Genomic DNA, 17,042 nt, shown 5'->3' with positions numbered 1-17,042 from the left:
GACAACCAGACAGGAAGTAGAGGCGGGGCAATGAAAACAGAATTCTGAGAAGAGGAAAGCCCATCTCCCCACAGTCCTGTCCAGAAACTGAAGAAGGAAGGTGTGGCCTGCCCCGCTGAAAAAGTTACTGAGCCACGTGGCTAACATAGATAAGAATAATGTGTTAATATAAGTTATAAGAGCTAATATGAAGCCTGAGATAATGGGTCAATCAGTTTATAACTTATATAGACCTCCGTGATTTTCTTTGGGACATACCGGGTATGGGAAACCCCAACAAGCAGACCCTCATGGTACAGGCAGGTCACTGTTGAAGGCACAGGGTTTATAGCTAGATAATATTGATGACAGTCATCCTCCAGTAACATGAAGGATACATTACAGGATTATGCATGATAGCCAATAGGGTTGAAGCTTCTACTTGAGCATCAGATCAATTTCTCCACGTTTGATGTCGTAAGAATTGCCTTACACTATAGAACCCCCACCACCAAGTTGTGGAGAACAACCAATAGCTTCGACAGCAGCCTGTGGTGTCTGGAGGTTTCCATGGGCCCCTTTGGCCAACATTTATCACATTTCTAAATGTTATACCATACCCACACTTGCAGTTATATGTATGTAGGTATGCATGTATGCTTGATAGTCATATGAGGGAGAACATGCTGGTTTCTTTTCCTCACTTAATTTTGTACATTCTAAGTCCATCTGATCTGCTAAATTTTGTGATTTCATTTTTCTTTGTCACTGAGTAATATCACATTTTATATGAAGGTTGTAATTAACCTTCATTTGCTGATGACATCTCCACGCCACAGTGGATAAAGCAGCAATAAACATGGTGGGAGGGGGGCGCTAATATCTTTGTAGCAGGGTGTGGCTCTCTCTAGGTAGATGCCCCAGAATGAAATAGCTGAGTCATATGGTAGCTCTGTTTTTAATTTTTTGAGGCATTTCCAAACTGATTTTCACATGGCTGTATTAATTTGTACCCCAACAACATTTCTTGAAACAGCGGATTTGTTGCCGACAGCCTTCTGCCAGGGACCAGGAGGGACCTCAGAGTGGTTCTGCACTGCACTCCCTGATGACAAGGGTTATTGAATACCTTCCAAAATACAAATAACCATTTGCATTTCTTTTTTTGAGAACGGCCCAGTCAATTCATTTGTCATTTGTTGATTGGCAGTTTTGTTCCTTTGACATTTAACCTCTGTAATTCATTGTAAATTCTAGATATTAGCCCCTTGTTTGGGAGTTTGGTTTTGGTTTCTGGAGACAGGGTCTCTATATGTAAGCCAGGCTGGCCTTGAATGCCTCCCGAGTGCTGGGTGCAGTCGTGCCCAGTTTCCAATAGTCTCTTTTGCTGTACAGAAACTTTTATTTTCATGCCGTGTCCATCTTTTCTACAGGACTGGTTCCTGTGATCCCAGCACTCTGTTCAGAAAGCTCTTGCCTACCCCGATGTCTTGCACAGTATTCCTTATGCTTTCTTCTAGAAGTTTCCATTTTTAAATTAAGGCCTTGGATCCATTTTAAATTGATTGTTTCTCAAGATGAAAGACGTGAATCCAGTTTCATTATTTTGTATGTGGACATCCAATTTTGCCAGCACTATGTGCTGAATAGCTTTTTTTTTTTTTTGGTTTTTCGAGACAGGGTTTCTCTGTGGCTTTGGAGCCTGTCCTGGAACTAGCTCTGTAGACCAGGCTGGTCTCGAACTCACAGAGATCCGCCTGCCTCTGCCTCCAGAGTGCTGGGATTAAAGGCGTGCACCACCACCGCCCGGCCTGAATAGCTTTTTTCACTGAATGTTTTTATCTCATTTGTCAAAAATTAAGGGGACACAACTTTATGGGTTTATGTCCGAGATCTCTGTTCTGTTGCACTGGCTCACTCTTCCGTCTTCACGCCTGTTCTGGGCTGCTTTATCTATAGCTCCGACTGAGGCTGGCTGCTGTGATATTCCAGCTGTGTTCTTACTCTTTCGGATACTTTGCTATTTGTAGTCATCTGTAGTTCCAGATGAATTCTTGGATTGTTTTTCTAGATCTGTAAAATATGACATTAGAATTTTATAGGTATTGCATTGAATCTGTAGATTAATTTTGGTAGTACAGCTATTTTTACATTATTAACTATGCCAGTCTAACACATGGATGTCTTTGCACCATCTAGAACCTTCTTTGATTTCCTTTTCGAGGTCTTGAAGTTCTCCTTGTCCTGTTCTTCTTTGGTTAGGTGTGTTCCTACATACTCAACTTTTTGGATCTACTACAAATAGGATTTTTTTTCTTTCTCTGAGAGTACATTGTTGGTATATATAAAGGCCACTTTTTGGTATTGCTTTCCTATCATATAACTGTTTTATTAGATCTAAGAGTTTTCTAGTAATTTCTACTGGGTCTTTTCATTTTTTTTCTTTTTTTTTTTTTTCCTTTTCAAGACAGGATTTCTCTGTGTAGCCCTGGCAATCCTAAAACTTGTTCTGTAGGGCAGGCTGGCCTTGAACTCAGAACTCCACCTGCCTCTGCCTCCCAAGTACTGGGATTAAAGGCACACCACCACTGCCAGGCAAGTCTTTTCTGTTTCTAAGTAACATTAAATACCATGTCATGGGTATTAGAATCTAGTCTCCTGTGCTGACACCAAAAGATGCAGAGAATGCTGCCTGTCCCATGTGACCTGCTCCTGGTCCCCAGTCTACCTCTTAAAACCTCACAGCTTCCCAAGTCAGTACAGACCTGTGGGGACAGTTCAGATTCAACCACAGCTACTAACCCTGCCACTTCTAACAGGGACCTGCTTAGTGTTGCCACTTAGTCCAGCTCCATTATCTGCTCAAGGACAGATGTCAGGCTCCTTAGTGTCTCATGAGTCTCCTATGACTAAAAATAAGTCCCTCCAGCTGCTGGAGCAACGGCTCCATGGGCAAAGCTCCTGCTGTACGAGCTTGAGGACCTGAGCTGGGAGCCTCAGCCTGCGTGTAAGAACTGGGCACAGGCCTGTAGACCCAGTGCTGGTGAATCCTGGGGGGTTAACTGACCAGCCAGTCCAGCTGAAATTATGAACTTAAGACACAATGAAAGACCCTGTTGCAAAATATAAGGTGGAGCATGATTGAGGAAGATGCTTGCTTCAGCTTTTAGTTTCCATATACACACGGGCAAGTGCACCTGTGGTCTAACACATACATCACACAAACACAGACACATACACACATACGCAAAGTTCTTCCAGAGTCTAACCCACATCCTTCCTGTTGCTGCCCTGCCCCTCCATCCTCATGTAAAATTCTGACTGTGAATCTCTAAGAAAGCTTACAGAGCTTTCAGAGGAGACAAAGGCCAGACAGAAGAACTCCTCGGCCACTATACAGTAAGCCACCGGCGCTCTGCTGCCTGCCTTCCAGGGCCGGGACTGTTGTCTTACTGGGCTTTCTGTGATGTGAATCCTCTTCACAACAAAGCAGGTGAGTAGACCGACATTTCCTGTCCCTGGGGGAAGGAGTGGGGACAGATGAGCCACCACCTAGTGTGCGCCTCTTTCGTGAGCACACATACCTGCCTCTTTGGAGTTCTGCTTGGCTCAGGCATGCCCCCAAGGTACAGGTGAAGTTCAAGATTCCCTACCCCTACTGCCTTCCTGGGCCTGGGCTCCCACGTCACAGCAACAGCAGCTGACCCAAGCCAAAGCTGCCACTGTTTCCACAATTCCTGCTCCATCTTGGGGCTCCCTATCTATGCATCCCTGAGGACGGGGGACAGGGTCCTCGGATCTTTAGGAGACTAGACCAAGAGAGGGCCCTGATCTGAAGGAATTTACCTCTCTACATGACTTCCAGGCCATCAGAAGGCCAGCCTAGTTCCCAGGGTTTCTCTTTCATTGACAAACCCCTCTCTCCATCAGTCTCTCTGGAACACCTTAGCTCCTGCTCCTGTCCCTGAGATGCCGCTCACTCTTCCTGCATACACTTGCACTTAACCTGTTCTCACCACTGTGCCTGTCAGGGAAAAGTCCCAGAGATGTTTTAAGGGTTTTGTTTGTTTTTGGTTTGGTTTGGTTGGTTGGTTGGTCTCTCGAGACAGAGTTTCTCTGTAGCTTCTCTGTAGAAACTACCTCTGTAGACCAGGCTGGCCTCGAACTCACAGAGATCTGCCTGTCTGTGCCTCCCGAGTGCTGGGATTAAAGCCGTGTGTCTGAGAGACACTCTAAACCTGGGTTTAGCAGGGGGAGGGAGAACAAGAGGCAATCCCTCCCTGAGAAACCCCAAGCAACCCCCTTCATTCCAACAGGGAATCATGAGGCCCCCTCCCCAACCTTCAGCACCTTCCAGCCCATGAACTTGACTCAGGGGAGATGCCAGGACTTGGGTTGGGGGAGCAAGCTCAGCATGCAGGCTCTGAAGGAGCAGGAGGTTCAGCTCAAGCCCAGGGCCACCCACACTATGGTGAGTAGCAATACGAAAGGGTACAGCTGCTTCACTGGCTCCCGCCCTCTCAAGGATGAGGGTGTGCGCTGGATGCGGGTTAAGAAGAAAGCCCGCAGGAATGAATGGCTGGCTGAGGGCAGGGCTGGGTGCAGAGGAAGGAGGAAGAGGAGAGTGCTTCCTTCCCATGCAGAGCAAGCCTCTTGCCCTAACTTCCTCTGGTCCTAGAAAGGTCAGGCCCCATCAGCAAGTGACCAGGACACAGTCAGGCACTGATCCCAGACACAGCTGTCCGTGTTGTCAGCTCCTCCATTAGCCCAAAACATTTAAGATCCTATTTCAGTATCTTGTCCTCCCAGACACCAATTCAGTGTCCTTTACTAAAGAAGAAGCCACCCTCTCCTGCCTGGGGTGACTCCTGTACCACCCCTGGCCTCTGAGGCCAGTATGGAAGGCCATCAGAAACCCAGAAGAAATTTAGGTCAGTGGTCTTGGGAAGGACTTTCTGGACAATCTGACCCTAAGACAGGCTGAGGGTTGGTATGAGGATAAGGGAGGCAGCTTGGGGTCAGAAGCCCTCTAGTCATGGCTGCTTCTCTCCCACCCAGGCTTCTGCCTCAGCCCCAGGAGCTGCCTGGGTCCTGGGGAAGACTGACAAGGAGGAAGAGGTACCTGGGAAAGGTGGCCTGTCATTGCAAGCTGAGACCAGAGCCTGGGTCCAGAAGACCCAGGCCCACTGGCTCTTGTTCAGGACTGCCCCAGTTTGGTTCCATGGCTTCATCACCAGGAGGTGAGTCACGGAGGAGGAACCGCCAGAAGGCACAGGGGCTGTGGGGCCCGGCCCGAGTCAGCCCGGAAATCATGACTGCCAGGCCTTTCACTGAGGGGACGCTCTGGCTCAGCCTACTCTGGGCCTCAGTTTCTCTCCCTAGGCTCATTTATCCTATTGGCTCTAGGTCTCTGGTGCTCATGTTCTCAGCCCTCTTCCCTTCACCTCTAGCAACTCTGTCCAGCCCTCTCCTTTCTTCCTACCCTTGCAGGTCCTCCATCCCCCACTCCCCAACCCCACTTCTCTTTCACCATCTCCCCAGTATAGCTTTGACTTCGAAACTCTAGCACAGTAGATGTAATGTCTGTTGCTGCTGCAGCTCCCACTGGGTAGGATCCCTGACCCCTCATCTCCACCTAGTCGTGATATACTTGCTTTGGGTGAAGTTGAGGTTAGGAAAGCCTGAGAGACAGAAATGAGATCACAAGAGTCAGAGCTGCCACTTCTCTCCAACTGTGCAGGGAAGCTGAGAGGCTGCTGCAGCCCCAGCCTCAAGGATGCTATCTGGTGCGCTTCAGCGAGAGCGCCGTGACCTTCGTCCTTTCCTACAGGTGAGGAGTGGGCCCTCGGGTCCCCGATGACCAACTGGATGTGGGGCTTTGTGCTAACCAAGGGGCTGGCTCCTGTGCTGGCCTGCTTTCTCCAAGGAGGGCTCAGGGCTCTTCCCTCAGCTTGGTGGGGGAAGAAACGGTGAGTCTGACTCAAAGTGGCCCCTCCAGGAGCCGGACCTGCTGCCGTCACTTCCTCCTTGCCCAGCTAGGGGATGGGCGTCACATGGTGCTGGGCGAAGACAGTGCCCACGCGCAGCTTCAGGATCTGCTTCAACACTACACAGCGTGTCCCCTCAGTCCCTATGGGGAGATGCTCACCCAGCCCCTTGCCCGTCAGGTGAGCCCTTACCCAAAATCCACAACTGAGGACAATGTTGTTGCTGCCACTTCCAGCATGCCAGCCGGGTCCTGGCTACTAGATCTGCCTTTCTCATCCTAGCCCATGACTGGTCACATTTGCCTACCTACTCCTCTTCCAGAAAAGCACATGACAGCAGGGTAAAAGGAAGCAACCAAGTTAAGTTAAGCTAGATTTACTGAGTCTGCGGAGCAGGGGGTGAGGAGGAGAGATGACCATGACGGGAGGGCATCTCACTCAGAAACCTTACTACAGTAGCCACGCCAACCAGTCCAAGGATGGGTCAAGTGCAGAGACTGTGGTGGATGCCAGGGGACACACAGTCCACCACTTACCTTGGCAGGAAGTGTCAGGAAGCCCCCCCACACACACACCTTCAAAAGGTGCGCGGGGTGGGGGGGCTTCTGACCACTGTATGTGGAGAGCTGCTCCAACACTGAGGAAGTAAACAGCGACCCAATAATAGCCTGGCCTTCATGAAGACAAGACAGACACCATCAGCAAGACAGAGAACAATCTGACAGCAGAAAGGGCGAGCGCTTGGAAGAAAGCCAAGCGGTGATGGAGAGTCATGGGATTCCTTAGCGCTATCTCGCATAGGTACAGCAGAGAAGGTGGGGGACATCGGAGCAGAGCCCTGAACGAAGTGAAAGGGGGAGGTTTGAAGACAGCTGGAGGAAAGGCATTTGGGGCTAAAGTAACAGCCAGGGCCAAGCCCCGAAGTGGGAGGTTGCTTGCTGGGCTTGAATAATGAGCTGCCGTGAGGAAGCTGCCTTGGATGGATCAGGATGACTGATGAACCAAAAGGTGGGAAACGAGGTAAGGGGCCCTGTGGCTCTTACAAGGGTCTGAGGCTTTATTCCGGGGAGGATACACTGGAGAGTTAGAAGTAAGGGCCCGGCCGGACAAGGCGGCCAGGGGTGGAGAGGCTACAGTGTTTCAGAAAGTGAGGGAGTGGGCTAGCATAGTGGAGAAGACAGTGCAAGAGGCCCTGCTGGCTGTTCAGAAGGTGGAGCTGACAGGGTCTTTGCAGAACTAGGTGAGGAAGCAGGAGGATGTTTAGATGAAGACTAGAGGAGGGGCTTGTCTGAGTCAGCTCAACACTTGTAGTTTGAGAGGTCAAGCAGGGAGCTGGGGTCCAGAGTTCAATCCCCAGATCCACGGGATAAAGGCAGCTGGAAACCACAGGGCTGGATTTGGTTTGGGGAAATGGTCCAGAATGGAACTAGGCCCAACACTAACCAAGCCTGAAGATCTGGGTCCTTCTAGAGCAGGAAGGCCTGCCGTGCTGCTAGAGAGACTGGGCAAAGAGGCTGCAGAATGGTTGGGAGAGTGGGAGGATCCAGCGGGGGCAGGCGTCCATTGTCTAAAGATGGCACTGGCTGTGTGTGAGCTCGGAGAAGCCTTGCAGAAGGAAGGACTGGGCGTGAGCAGAGCAGATCTTTAGGGGGTGGTGGGGTATTGAGGCTGACTTTCCTGCCATTGGGCAGCACAGTGCTGATATACTGAAGGAAGGTCAGGGAAGGTCAGGATGGACACTAGGAGAAAGAATTCTGCTTTGGATCTAGAGAACCTTGAGAGGTTTGTAGGAGCCTGAGAAAGCCCTGTGGCCTTGGCCTCCAGAAGCAGAGGCTGCATTAGTGCTGAGCTAAAAGCAGAGCTTCCCAGGGTAGCTACCCTGTGGGAAGGGTCGTCTCTCCTGAGGCGGTCTCTGAACATGTAGCCCACACATTAGCTTCTTGAGCCTGAAGAAATAAAGCCCAGCTGCCATGGGGTTTATCCCCATGGCGATTATTTTGAAAGTAAAGGCTCCTAAAGCCCAGATGAGACCGACTGCCTTGGTGCTGAGTTCTGGATGGATGAAGTTCAGTTCTAGACACCCCTGTGGCCAGAGTCCACAGCCACAGTTCCCAGGCCTCCTCAGCACCATCTCCTCACACGGAGAACTGACCCACTCCTCACTTCTCTCTCTCCCTCTCAGGCATGATTGCTTTTCCTGCATTACCTGTCATCCCCACCCCACCCTGATCGTCAGGCCTCCTTCTTTCCCTGCAGACTGCTGAGCCGACTGGACTTTCCCTGAGGACCGAATCAGACTCTGGAAACAAAAGACAGGAGAATGCAGACAGCCAGCACAGCCTGCTCATCCACCAGGGGCAGACCCAGACCCCAGCACAAAAAGAGAAAGTGTGGGCCTCCCAACCCAAGGAGGTACTGTATGGGACAAGTCATCCTGATGGTAAGGGGCCAGGGTCTGGAGAAGGGACACAGGTCAGAGGGAGAGGCCAGGAAGGTAGGGACCTCATGGGTAGAGGCTCGGGCTGAGATAGCCCTGAGCTTAGACCCTGTCTTCATGGTTCTCATCAGCTCCCTTCCCTGGCCCTGCCCTCTCTCCTAGACTTCACCAGCACCCAGACCCAGGCCTCCCATCCCGGCCAAGCCTCAGCTTCCATCTGAACTCTATGCAAGTCCTGCTTCACGACCCCAACGGGCTCTACCCATTAATCCCATCTACCAGGAGCCTGATGAACCCATAGCCTTCTACGCCATGGGGCGGGGCAGCCCTGGAGAAGCCCCTAGTAATATCTATGCTGAGGTAGAGGGGCCATCTGGAACAGCTTCCACTGGGCACCCCGTCCTCCGGAAGTGCTGGTCCAGGCCCATCTCAGGAGGCCAGGCAAAGAGAGTACAAGGGAAGAAAAGCTCAAGAAGGCCAGCAGAAAGAGGAAGCTCCTCCTAACCAGTGGACCAAAGCAGGACGGAGTGGTCCATGCTGCCGGAGACCTTTGTCCAGGCTCTGTCTGCTCTCCTCAGCATTCACAAGCTCACCTCTGTGAAGCCCTACCTGCCCCTACTTCAGAGAAAATTAAGGGAGACAGGGTTCCCTCAACCTTCCTCCTCCCAACCAGCCTCTTGTCTGTCAGGCCTTCCTCAGACACATGTGGTACTGATCCAGCTCTCCCAAAGAAGGGCACTTAGGATCTCAGTTGTCACCCGCAGTGGACTCAGAAGAGGAGGCCTCCCCATGGAGAGTTTAGTCACATCTGAATGTGGTATCGCCTCACTGTGACTCGGACTCACTACCCTGTACCTCAGGTCCCTCCTCAGACTTCCTCTCTGCTGGCACCAAAGACCCCTGTTCTGCCTTCACCTGCTGAACTCCCTGTGCCCTTGCCAGATGCTGCCTTCCAGGTCCTGTCTCCGTCCAGACTTCCTCATGTAGTCAGCATTTTCTTTAGGCTGCCAACCAGCTCCCAAATAAAGACATGGAGACTTTTTATTAATTATGAATGCTCAACCTTAGAATAGGCTTGTCCCACTAGCTCTTTTAACCTAATTTAACTTGTTTCTCTACATCTATGTTTTGCCTTGGGCCATTTTACCTTTCTTTCATTCTGTGTGTCCTATTTTCCTGCTTTCTTCATGTCTGTCTGTCTGTCTGGCCCCTGGCATCTTTTTCTCTCTTCCTCAATCTTAAATTCCTCCTCCTTACTGTCCCTGCCTGAAGCCCCACCTACACCCCACCTACACCCCCACCTACACCCCTCACTCACAATTGTCATCAACTTTTTATTATACACTCAGGTACTGTAGGCAGGCAAGGTGAAACAGCAACCCATCTTTACATAATTAAACAAACGCACCACATCTTTGCATAGTTAAACAAATATTCTGCAACATCCCCATGGTTCCAAAGCCACTCAGATGTCATTTGGGCCAATACCACTCTCACCCTTCACACACCACACACACACACACACACACACACACACACACACGTTCTTCTGTGTTCCACATCCTGAATGATTACCTTCCAGCACCTAGCTATCCAGTCAGAAATGTGGGGTCCCTAAACATCTCCACCCTTTATACTTCAGACTCTGTAGGTCAGTAATATGTGCCCTCTCCCCCTATTCCAGTCCCTGCCGTTTTCACATCAAGACTTTTCTAAGAATTACGCTTTCTGTTGGTGTTATTTTTGAGACAGGGTCTCACTATGTAGCACGGGCTGGCTTAGAAGTCACCATGTAGACCAGGCTGGCTTAACACAGATATCTGCTCATTTCAGCCCCCCCCCCAAGATTACTAGGGTGTTGGGTGTACCTCAAGCGTTCCTGTTACTATGATAGACCTTGAACTTCTGACCCTGCTGTGTCTACCTCCTGCATAGTAGGATCACAAGTGTACACTCCCAAGCAGTTCCTCCAATGCTAAGGACCAAGCTTGGGGCTTGTGCATGCTAGGCAAGCTCTTTACCACCTGAGCTATACCCCGTTTCTCTAAGAGCATCCCAACTGCTTACCTGCACACCAGTCTTGTCACTTCTGACCCGTTCTTTCCCAAGGAAGTCAGAACGGGCTTTCTGAAGCAGTAGCCTGACCCTGGTCTTCCATGCCGGTGAAGTCCCAGGTCATCAGCCCCATTCCAGACCCTCATGCCGCATTCCTCCAAGCTCACCAAGAACTACTTGTGTGGAACCATGGTCTGTATTCTGTCAATTATATTTTAAATAAACGCTGACTGGCCAGTAGCCAGGCAGGAAGTATAGGCTGGACAACCAGACAGGAAGTAGAGGCAGGTCAAGGAGAACAGGAGAATTCTGGGAAGAGGACGCAGTTGTGGGCCCAGACACAGAGGAAGCAAGATGTGACTGCCTCGCTGAAAAAGGTACCAAACCATGTGGCTAACATATACTAGAATAATGGTCTAATATAAGTTATAAGAGTTAATAAGAAGCCTGAGCTAATGGGCCAATCAGTTTATAGTTAATGTAGACCTCTGTGTGATTTCTTTGGGACTTAACGACTGCAGGAACCAGGCAGGACAGAAACCCCAACAACACTAAGCCTCTTCCAGTTCACAGTCTGCCCTGCCTTTAGCAACTGCTACAGGCTTATCTGCCTGCTGCCTGGCAACCCTTAACCCCACCTCAAGACCACTTGCCCTTCTCCCTGGACAGCCTTCCTGGCCTGACCCCCTGACACACTTGGTAGGCCACTGGCCACCTGGGACAACCATTCTTCCTTTTTTTCTTCTATCTTCCCCCTTCCACACACCAGGGGCAGCCTGGGATATCTCCAGGGGGATACTCAGCTATCCCCAATGGAGAAGCCCAGTGTTTGGTGCAAAGCAGGTGCTCAGGAAGAAGAGGGGATGAAGAAGGAATGAATGAATATGGGTGGGAGTCTAAATCCCCTCTCTGGAGGCCAAAGAGTTAAGACCAGATATCTCCTCCTAGAGACAGAATATCGGCCAGAGACAGAAGGTATGACCAAGGGCTGTCCTTCTGTCTGCAGAGCTACATTCTGAGAACTCTGTGGTAAAGCAAAGGCCTCTCCTTCCTCATCAGCCCTCCTGCCCTGGAGGCATACCCTTTGTAGACAGGAGCTTCAGGACAGAACAGGCACGGCTTCCCTCAGGCCTCATCGTTAGGTGGTATGTCTGACCTGAGAGAGGCTAGCTCGGGGTATTTGTGTCTGGAACCATCATACACACCTGGTCCTTCTTCGGAAAGGCAGGTGGTAAGACTACACGTGAGCTGAGCTCCTTCATCTGCGGCACGGATGGCGAGGAGGTGTCATCCCACATGCCAACTCCAATCCATTGGCCTCGGCTGCCTAGCGTGCGGCCCTGGAAAGGTCACATCCAAACCCAGCAGAGAAGAGCACCATGACTGATGAGTGATGTCTGCCGCGGGGCGGGAGGGAAGACGAGCCGCATTTCATTTGCCCTTATTGATTAAGTTCAATTCCCTCATTATGCAAATAATGAAATGAAACCAGAGAGAGAATGTCTGGGCCAAGGTCAAGGATTAAAACCCCTGCTCAGGGTTCTCTGTCCTCACCCTGATTCCTCTCTTCTCTGGAAGGGACCATCCAACTCCAAAGCAGGCTGGAGATCAGAGGGACAAATGTGGGGTCTCCATCATAGTGACACACAGCCAGCTCTCCTGAGAGTCGCCAGGAACCCTGTTCAAAGAAGTGTCTAGGGAAGTTGTCCTGCCTCCTATGACCCTGTATTTTCCTCCTGAAGAAACTGGACTTTAGGAAGCCTTGGCCCTTTGAGTCTTCATTTCTGGGCCCCAATCCAATGCTGCTGTTGTCTGAGTGATGGTTTGGTGAGAACAGATGCTAGAATTTGTATGTTGGTTCTTGTCTGGCTAATAAATCATCACCAACAATCTCCCTCCACAGGAACCGAAGTCCTTCCAGCTCCTCCTCCACCCTTTCCTCTCTCCCACTGTGGTCCATAGGGTTAGGGGTTCAAAGACACTCAGGCAAAGTTACAGGTCTTTTGACCAGAAGTTGAGAAACACTGGGGCAAGGACACAGGCTTCCTTTGCCAAGTGCTTCTCCTCTAGCTGGGGTAGGCTAAATGGGCAGCCAGGGGCATGGGAGTGGATGCTATAAACAGGGCAAAGATTCAGGACTCTTAAGAGTGTGTGAGCCCTTGGAGGATGCAGACTCCTGAAACGGCTCCCTAACTCTCTTGGAACTTCCTAACCTCCTGAGCTTCGGCCTTTGCCTCACTCAGAGGGAGCCTGTCTTCCTGACCTGCCCCATCCTGGGGTGTCTTCTCCCTTCCCCGTCCCATCCTGGGGTGTCTTCTCCCTTCCCCGTCCCATCCTGGGGTGTCTTCTCCCTTCCCCGTCCCATCCTGGGGTGTCTTCTCCCTTCTCCACCCCACCCTAGGGTGTCTTTTCCCTTCCCTGCCCAGACTCACTTCAGGACTGACCTGCTGCCCAACAGCAAAACTCCACCCGGGTTCCTGGCCATGGAGAGGTCTACACTCTCCATCTCACTTTCATCTCGGCTGGTCACGCATGGCTCCGGAGTCTACCTGAATCACTGGAGGTATCTTTGCTGCTGCTCCTTTCTCTATGCAGCTCCCTACCTGGCTGGCATCTTGATCACACTAATGCTCACGTAAGGCAGCAGGTGCTCTTTGGGTCCCACCCCTGGCTGAGGCACAGCAGTCTCACAGGCTCTCCCCCCCAGTTTTGTTCCAGACAGCTGGGTGCTGCCACCACTGGAGCTACCCCAGCTTGGCACCAACACCAGCTCCAGTGACTAGTCAGTTTTCTCTTTTCACTCAATGCTAATTGGGGCTGAGGAGCCATAGGTGCTGAGTCCATGTCAGCTGAAGATCTAGAGTCCTCCTAAGCACTGGAAGACAGGAGTGGGGAACCCATGCCCTCTCCCTCGGAATCAGAGAGCAAGCTGAAAGCCCAAGAAAGGTCTCACCAGACACTTGGGTAGTCACTTCAGGGTAGGTTCTGAGCAGGCAGACAAGAGTAACTGATACAGGAGATGGAAAGTAAGAAAGCAAAGAACGTCCCTAAACTTCTAGATAGAGCGCAGGGGGCAGGTATGTCTCCTTAGGGCATTCTGCCATTGAATAGTTGCAGCCTTTGGGCTTAGACCAAAGGTAGCCCCCAAAACGAAGTGGGACTGAGCGCTCCCCGGCATGTATGTCTCACACGAACAGCTTTGACTTGTATGACTGCTGGGGCCAGCAGGGGCTTTGGACACCCTTTGTGACATCTAGAGGAATATGGGGTCAGAGAGCAAGGTGACAAAAGTCTTGATACCAAGGGGGCCCCCAGAAACAGAAGGATCAGGAGTCAGGGTGAGGTGAGGACAACACAGAAGAGGAGCACCTGCCTTGCACTCATAAGGCCCCGGACTCAGTTCTCAGAGCATACAAATAAAATCCAAGGTGCTGATCCTCCCTGCCCTGCCCAATCTGCTGACTTTACTACAGACCTCAGGCCTATGGCTGTGGTGAGGCCTGAAGATCAGAGGTTGAACTACCTGAAGGCAGAAAGGGAACTTCCCCAGCCAGGCTCCTCACAGGGGAGGGGGGGCCCGCCTCTGTCTTCTCTGGCTGCTTGTGTTGTCAGCTGCAATCTAAAATCATCTAAGAGGCAAGCCTTTGGGGGCTGCAGACCCCTGGCCCCTTGACTTTCTCCACCTGCTTCAGACCCTGTGCCTGCTGCAGTGAACTGAGCAAAACAACTTGTTTGCCTGTGCCTGCAGCTGCTCTGAGCATGAGTTCCTGACGGCAGGGGAGTGGATTCTGGTGGGTTTTACAGCTGAAAATCCCAAAAGCTGGGGTGTGGCTATCAGTTAAGGATCCCTGTATAAGCTGTCCCAGAGCACAGTAAAGTTGGCACTCTTGTATCAAGGGTGACCCGTGTTCTTGTGTCTGTGCCTGCTTTTATTCCTGACGGGTATACCATCCCAAAGTGCGGGCACTAAGCCTCCAGGCACACCCGTGCTGGGGGCCAGTGTCTAGATGAAGGCTAGCTTCTGAGAATGTCCACGAGGGACTGCTGAGCATTGATGTGGGAAGATGCACCTTAATCATGGATGAAGCTAATTTTTGGTGGGGATCCTGGGCTATAGGAGAAAGGAAGCTAAGCAGCATTCATCCGTGTTCCTGGAAAGATGGGAGCCCCACTGCCTCACGCTCCTATTGCCTTGGCTGCCCTGCCTTGCTATGCTTCCAGTGTGAGCCCCGCAAACCCTTTCTCCTACTGATGCCTTTGTTGGGGTACTTTTACCACATCAACAGGATAAGAAACTAAGATGCCAACCCTTCTGCCCATTCCGGGCACTCTGGCCCAGACTGCCCCACTTCTGCCAAGTCAGCTCCCAAATGGAAAGCCATCCAGACACAGTTCCTCCCATTGCAGACCCAGCCTTTGGTCATAGTGACTGATCCTCATGACTGACATTTCCCTGCTCCTTCAGTGAATAGACAATTTCAGCAATGTCACTTGTGGCTGTCTCAGGAGAGGGAGATCCAATCCACAGATGCACCCAAAGGGGACTGTAGACTGGCCATCCTTAACTACCTCCATAGTCCTTCCCTGAAAGCAGCTAAAACCAAAATCCAGTCACTTTCCGGCTAGTAGCCACCCGCAGAGTGCTGTCCTGAGGGCTCACACCCCTCATGACAAGATCCCCTCTCTAGTTTGAGTTTAATCCTCAAATACCTCACAGCCTGTTTGTCCTGGTCAAGGTGACTGTACACAGGGATGCTGTTGTTTAATCCTCAAATACCTCAGCCTGTTTGTCCTGGTCAAGGTGACTGTACACAGGGATGTGTTGTTTTGAGGTACAGTCTCACTCTGAAACCCAGGCTGGCCTTGAACCCAAACCCCTACCTCTGCCTCCAAGGGCTAGGATACAGGTGTGCAACACCACAACCAAAGACCAATTGTGGTTAAGGCCTTCTCGCCTTCTGTCCTTGACTGCGGCTGGCGGATCAGTTTTAGCCAAGTTTAGCCTACTGCCCCTCTCACTGCTCCACCACGTCTTCTCCTTTCCTGCTAATCCTTCCTCCCTTTTCTCGATTCCCCTCCCCCCTCTTAGAAAGGGTCTCACTATGTAGCCCTAGCTGGCCTGGAAATCAGAGATCCACCTGCCTCTGTCTCCATGGTGCTGATGGTAGATCCCAACCATCCCTAACTCCAGTTCCAGGGGATTCTGACCTCCATGGGTAGCACTGACACATGTGGAGCACGTACACACAGCTGCAAAAATAATTTTTATATTTTAATTTACTTTGCTGGTGTATAGTCTGTAGGTGCTGAGAATAAAACCCAAGCCCTCTGGAAGGGCAGCCAGTGCTCTTAACCTCTCAGCCATCTCTCCAGCCTGACTTTTTTTTTCTAAAGCTGGGTGGTGGTGGCGCACGCCTTTAAATCCCAGAACTTGGAAGGCAGAGGCAAGTGGATCTCCAAGTTTGAAGCCAGCCTGGTCTACAGAGTTCCAAGACAGCCAGAACTAAAAAGAAAAATCCTGCCTTACATTTTTTTTTCTGGAGTGGGGCATAGTGGAGGATGCCTGTAACCCCAGCACTTGGGAGACAAGATTAAGACTTGGTTAGCCTCAGCTATATGGTGAGTTCAAGACCAACCCAATTGTTGTAGTGACCATCTCAAAACACAAATTTCCTGTAAAAGGTAGCTGCAGTCTCCATGAGAACTGAAGGCCCATCTGCCTCCTGCCTCCCACAGCAGAGGCACTCCCTTCTCCATCACTTCAGTGCGGACTCTGAAGACAAGCGGCTGAATGCAGGCTGGGACCGCAGGTGGGAAGGGCTGGTTTAGGCTGCACCCAGAGAACACCTGGCTCACCCAGCCCTGGGTCAGAGCCTCAGTGGACAGCGGAGTATCACTGGAACTGATGCCCCCTACTGAGACTGGCTGGATGTGTAGATTTGAACAACTACAGTCCCCATGGGACTCGGGAGCCTTGTCTGGCTCCAACCCGAAGTAGGTCAGATTTCAGATAAGCGGGTAGTTTTCCTGTAAGTGATGAAACCCTACAATGTACTTAATGAGAAACAGACCCCTGGACTTACCTTAGCACAGAACCAGAAAGTGAGCTGTCTCATCTGCTGGGCCCGGGTCCTCACCACACCCTATTTAAGCCACAGCCTTGCCTACCCAGGACAGCTAAACACTGCTAACCCCACCCAGTGTGTCGCCCAGCTCCTCTGCCCGGCACCCACAGGCTCTGGAGTTTCTTTAGTGCTCGTGCTCCACTCTTGCAGACCAGGTAACTCTCGGATCCCTGACAGCTGACTCATGGTTTATGTGCCGTCTTTGTGATCATCCCGACTTGAACCCTGACCTGAAAGGAAGATACTGCAGTGTACTTACTGTTCCTAGTGTGCACATGGCACCCTCAGTTCTAAGTCTATATTCCCTTCCATTTCCCGTCCCCAAAACAGATTCTGAAGTCTCCATGAAGATAGACCTGGTCCCAACATCTACACCCAGCCTCCAAACCAGCTCACAATCTGTACTGGGGGTGGAGTGTGAACACAACCTTCTCCAGACCAGCTCACAATCTGTACTGG

General features: G+C 51.0%; 1 protein-coding gene across 1 annotated transcript; it reads left to right on the top strand.

Annotated features, from left to right (window-relative positions):
- The first annotated feature begins 263 nt into the window (after window positions 1-263).
- Sh2d2a (SH2 domain containing 2A) lies at window positions 264-8,907 on the top strand. The gene is made up of 8 exons (XM_005356932.1): window positions 264-293; window positions 3,578-3,605; window positions 4,296-4,450; window positions 5,038-5,219; window positions 5,720-5,809; window positions 5,978-6,146; window positions 8,223-8,378; window positions 8,566-8,907. Exons 1-8 carry the CDS (start codon window positions 264-266, stop codon window positions 8,905-8,907), a joined length of 1,152 nt encoding a protein of 383 aa, XP_005356989.1.
- Window positions 8,908-17,042: the final 8,135 nt, after the last annotated feature.

This window comes from Microtus ochrogaster, chromosome 21 (assembly GCF_000317375.1).
Source record: "Microtus ochrogaster isolate Prairie Vole_2 chromosome 21, MicOch1.0, whole genome shotgun sequence".
NCBI classification, from domain to species: Eukaryota; Metazoa; Chordata; class Mammalia; order Rodentia; family Cricetidae; genus Microtus; species Microtus ochrogaster.
This window is presented reverse-complemented; position numbering and strand designations above follow the sequence as displayed.

Excerpts from the sequence above, each read along its gene's own strand:
- Sh2d2a (XM_005356932.1), top strand. The coding sequence starts at position 264 with ATGGGAAACCCCAACAAGCAGACCCTCATG. Across the intron at positions 5,220-5,719 it reads CATGGCTTCATCACCAGGAG|GGAAGCTGAGAGGCTGCTGC; the intron begins GTGAGTCACGGA and ends CCAACTGTGCAG. Across the intron at positions 5,810-5,977 it reads ACCTTCGTCCTTTCCTACAG|GAGCCGGACCTGCTGCCGTC; the intron begins GTGAGGAGTGGG and ends TGGCCCCTCCAG.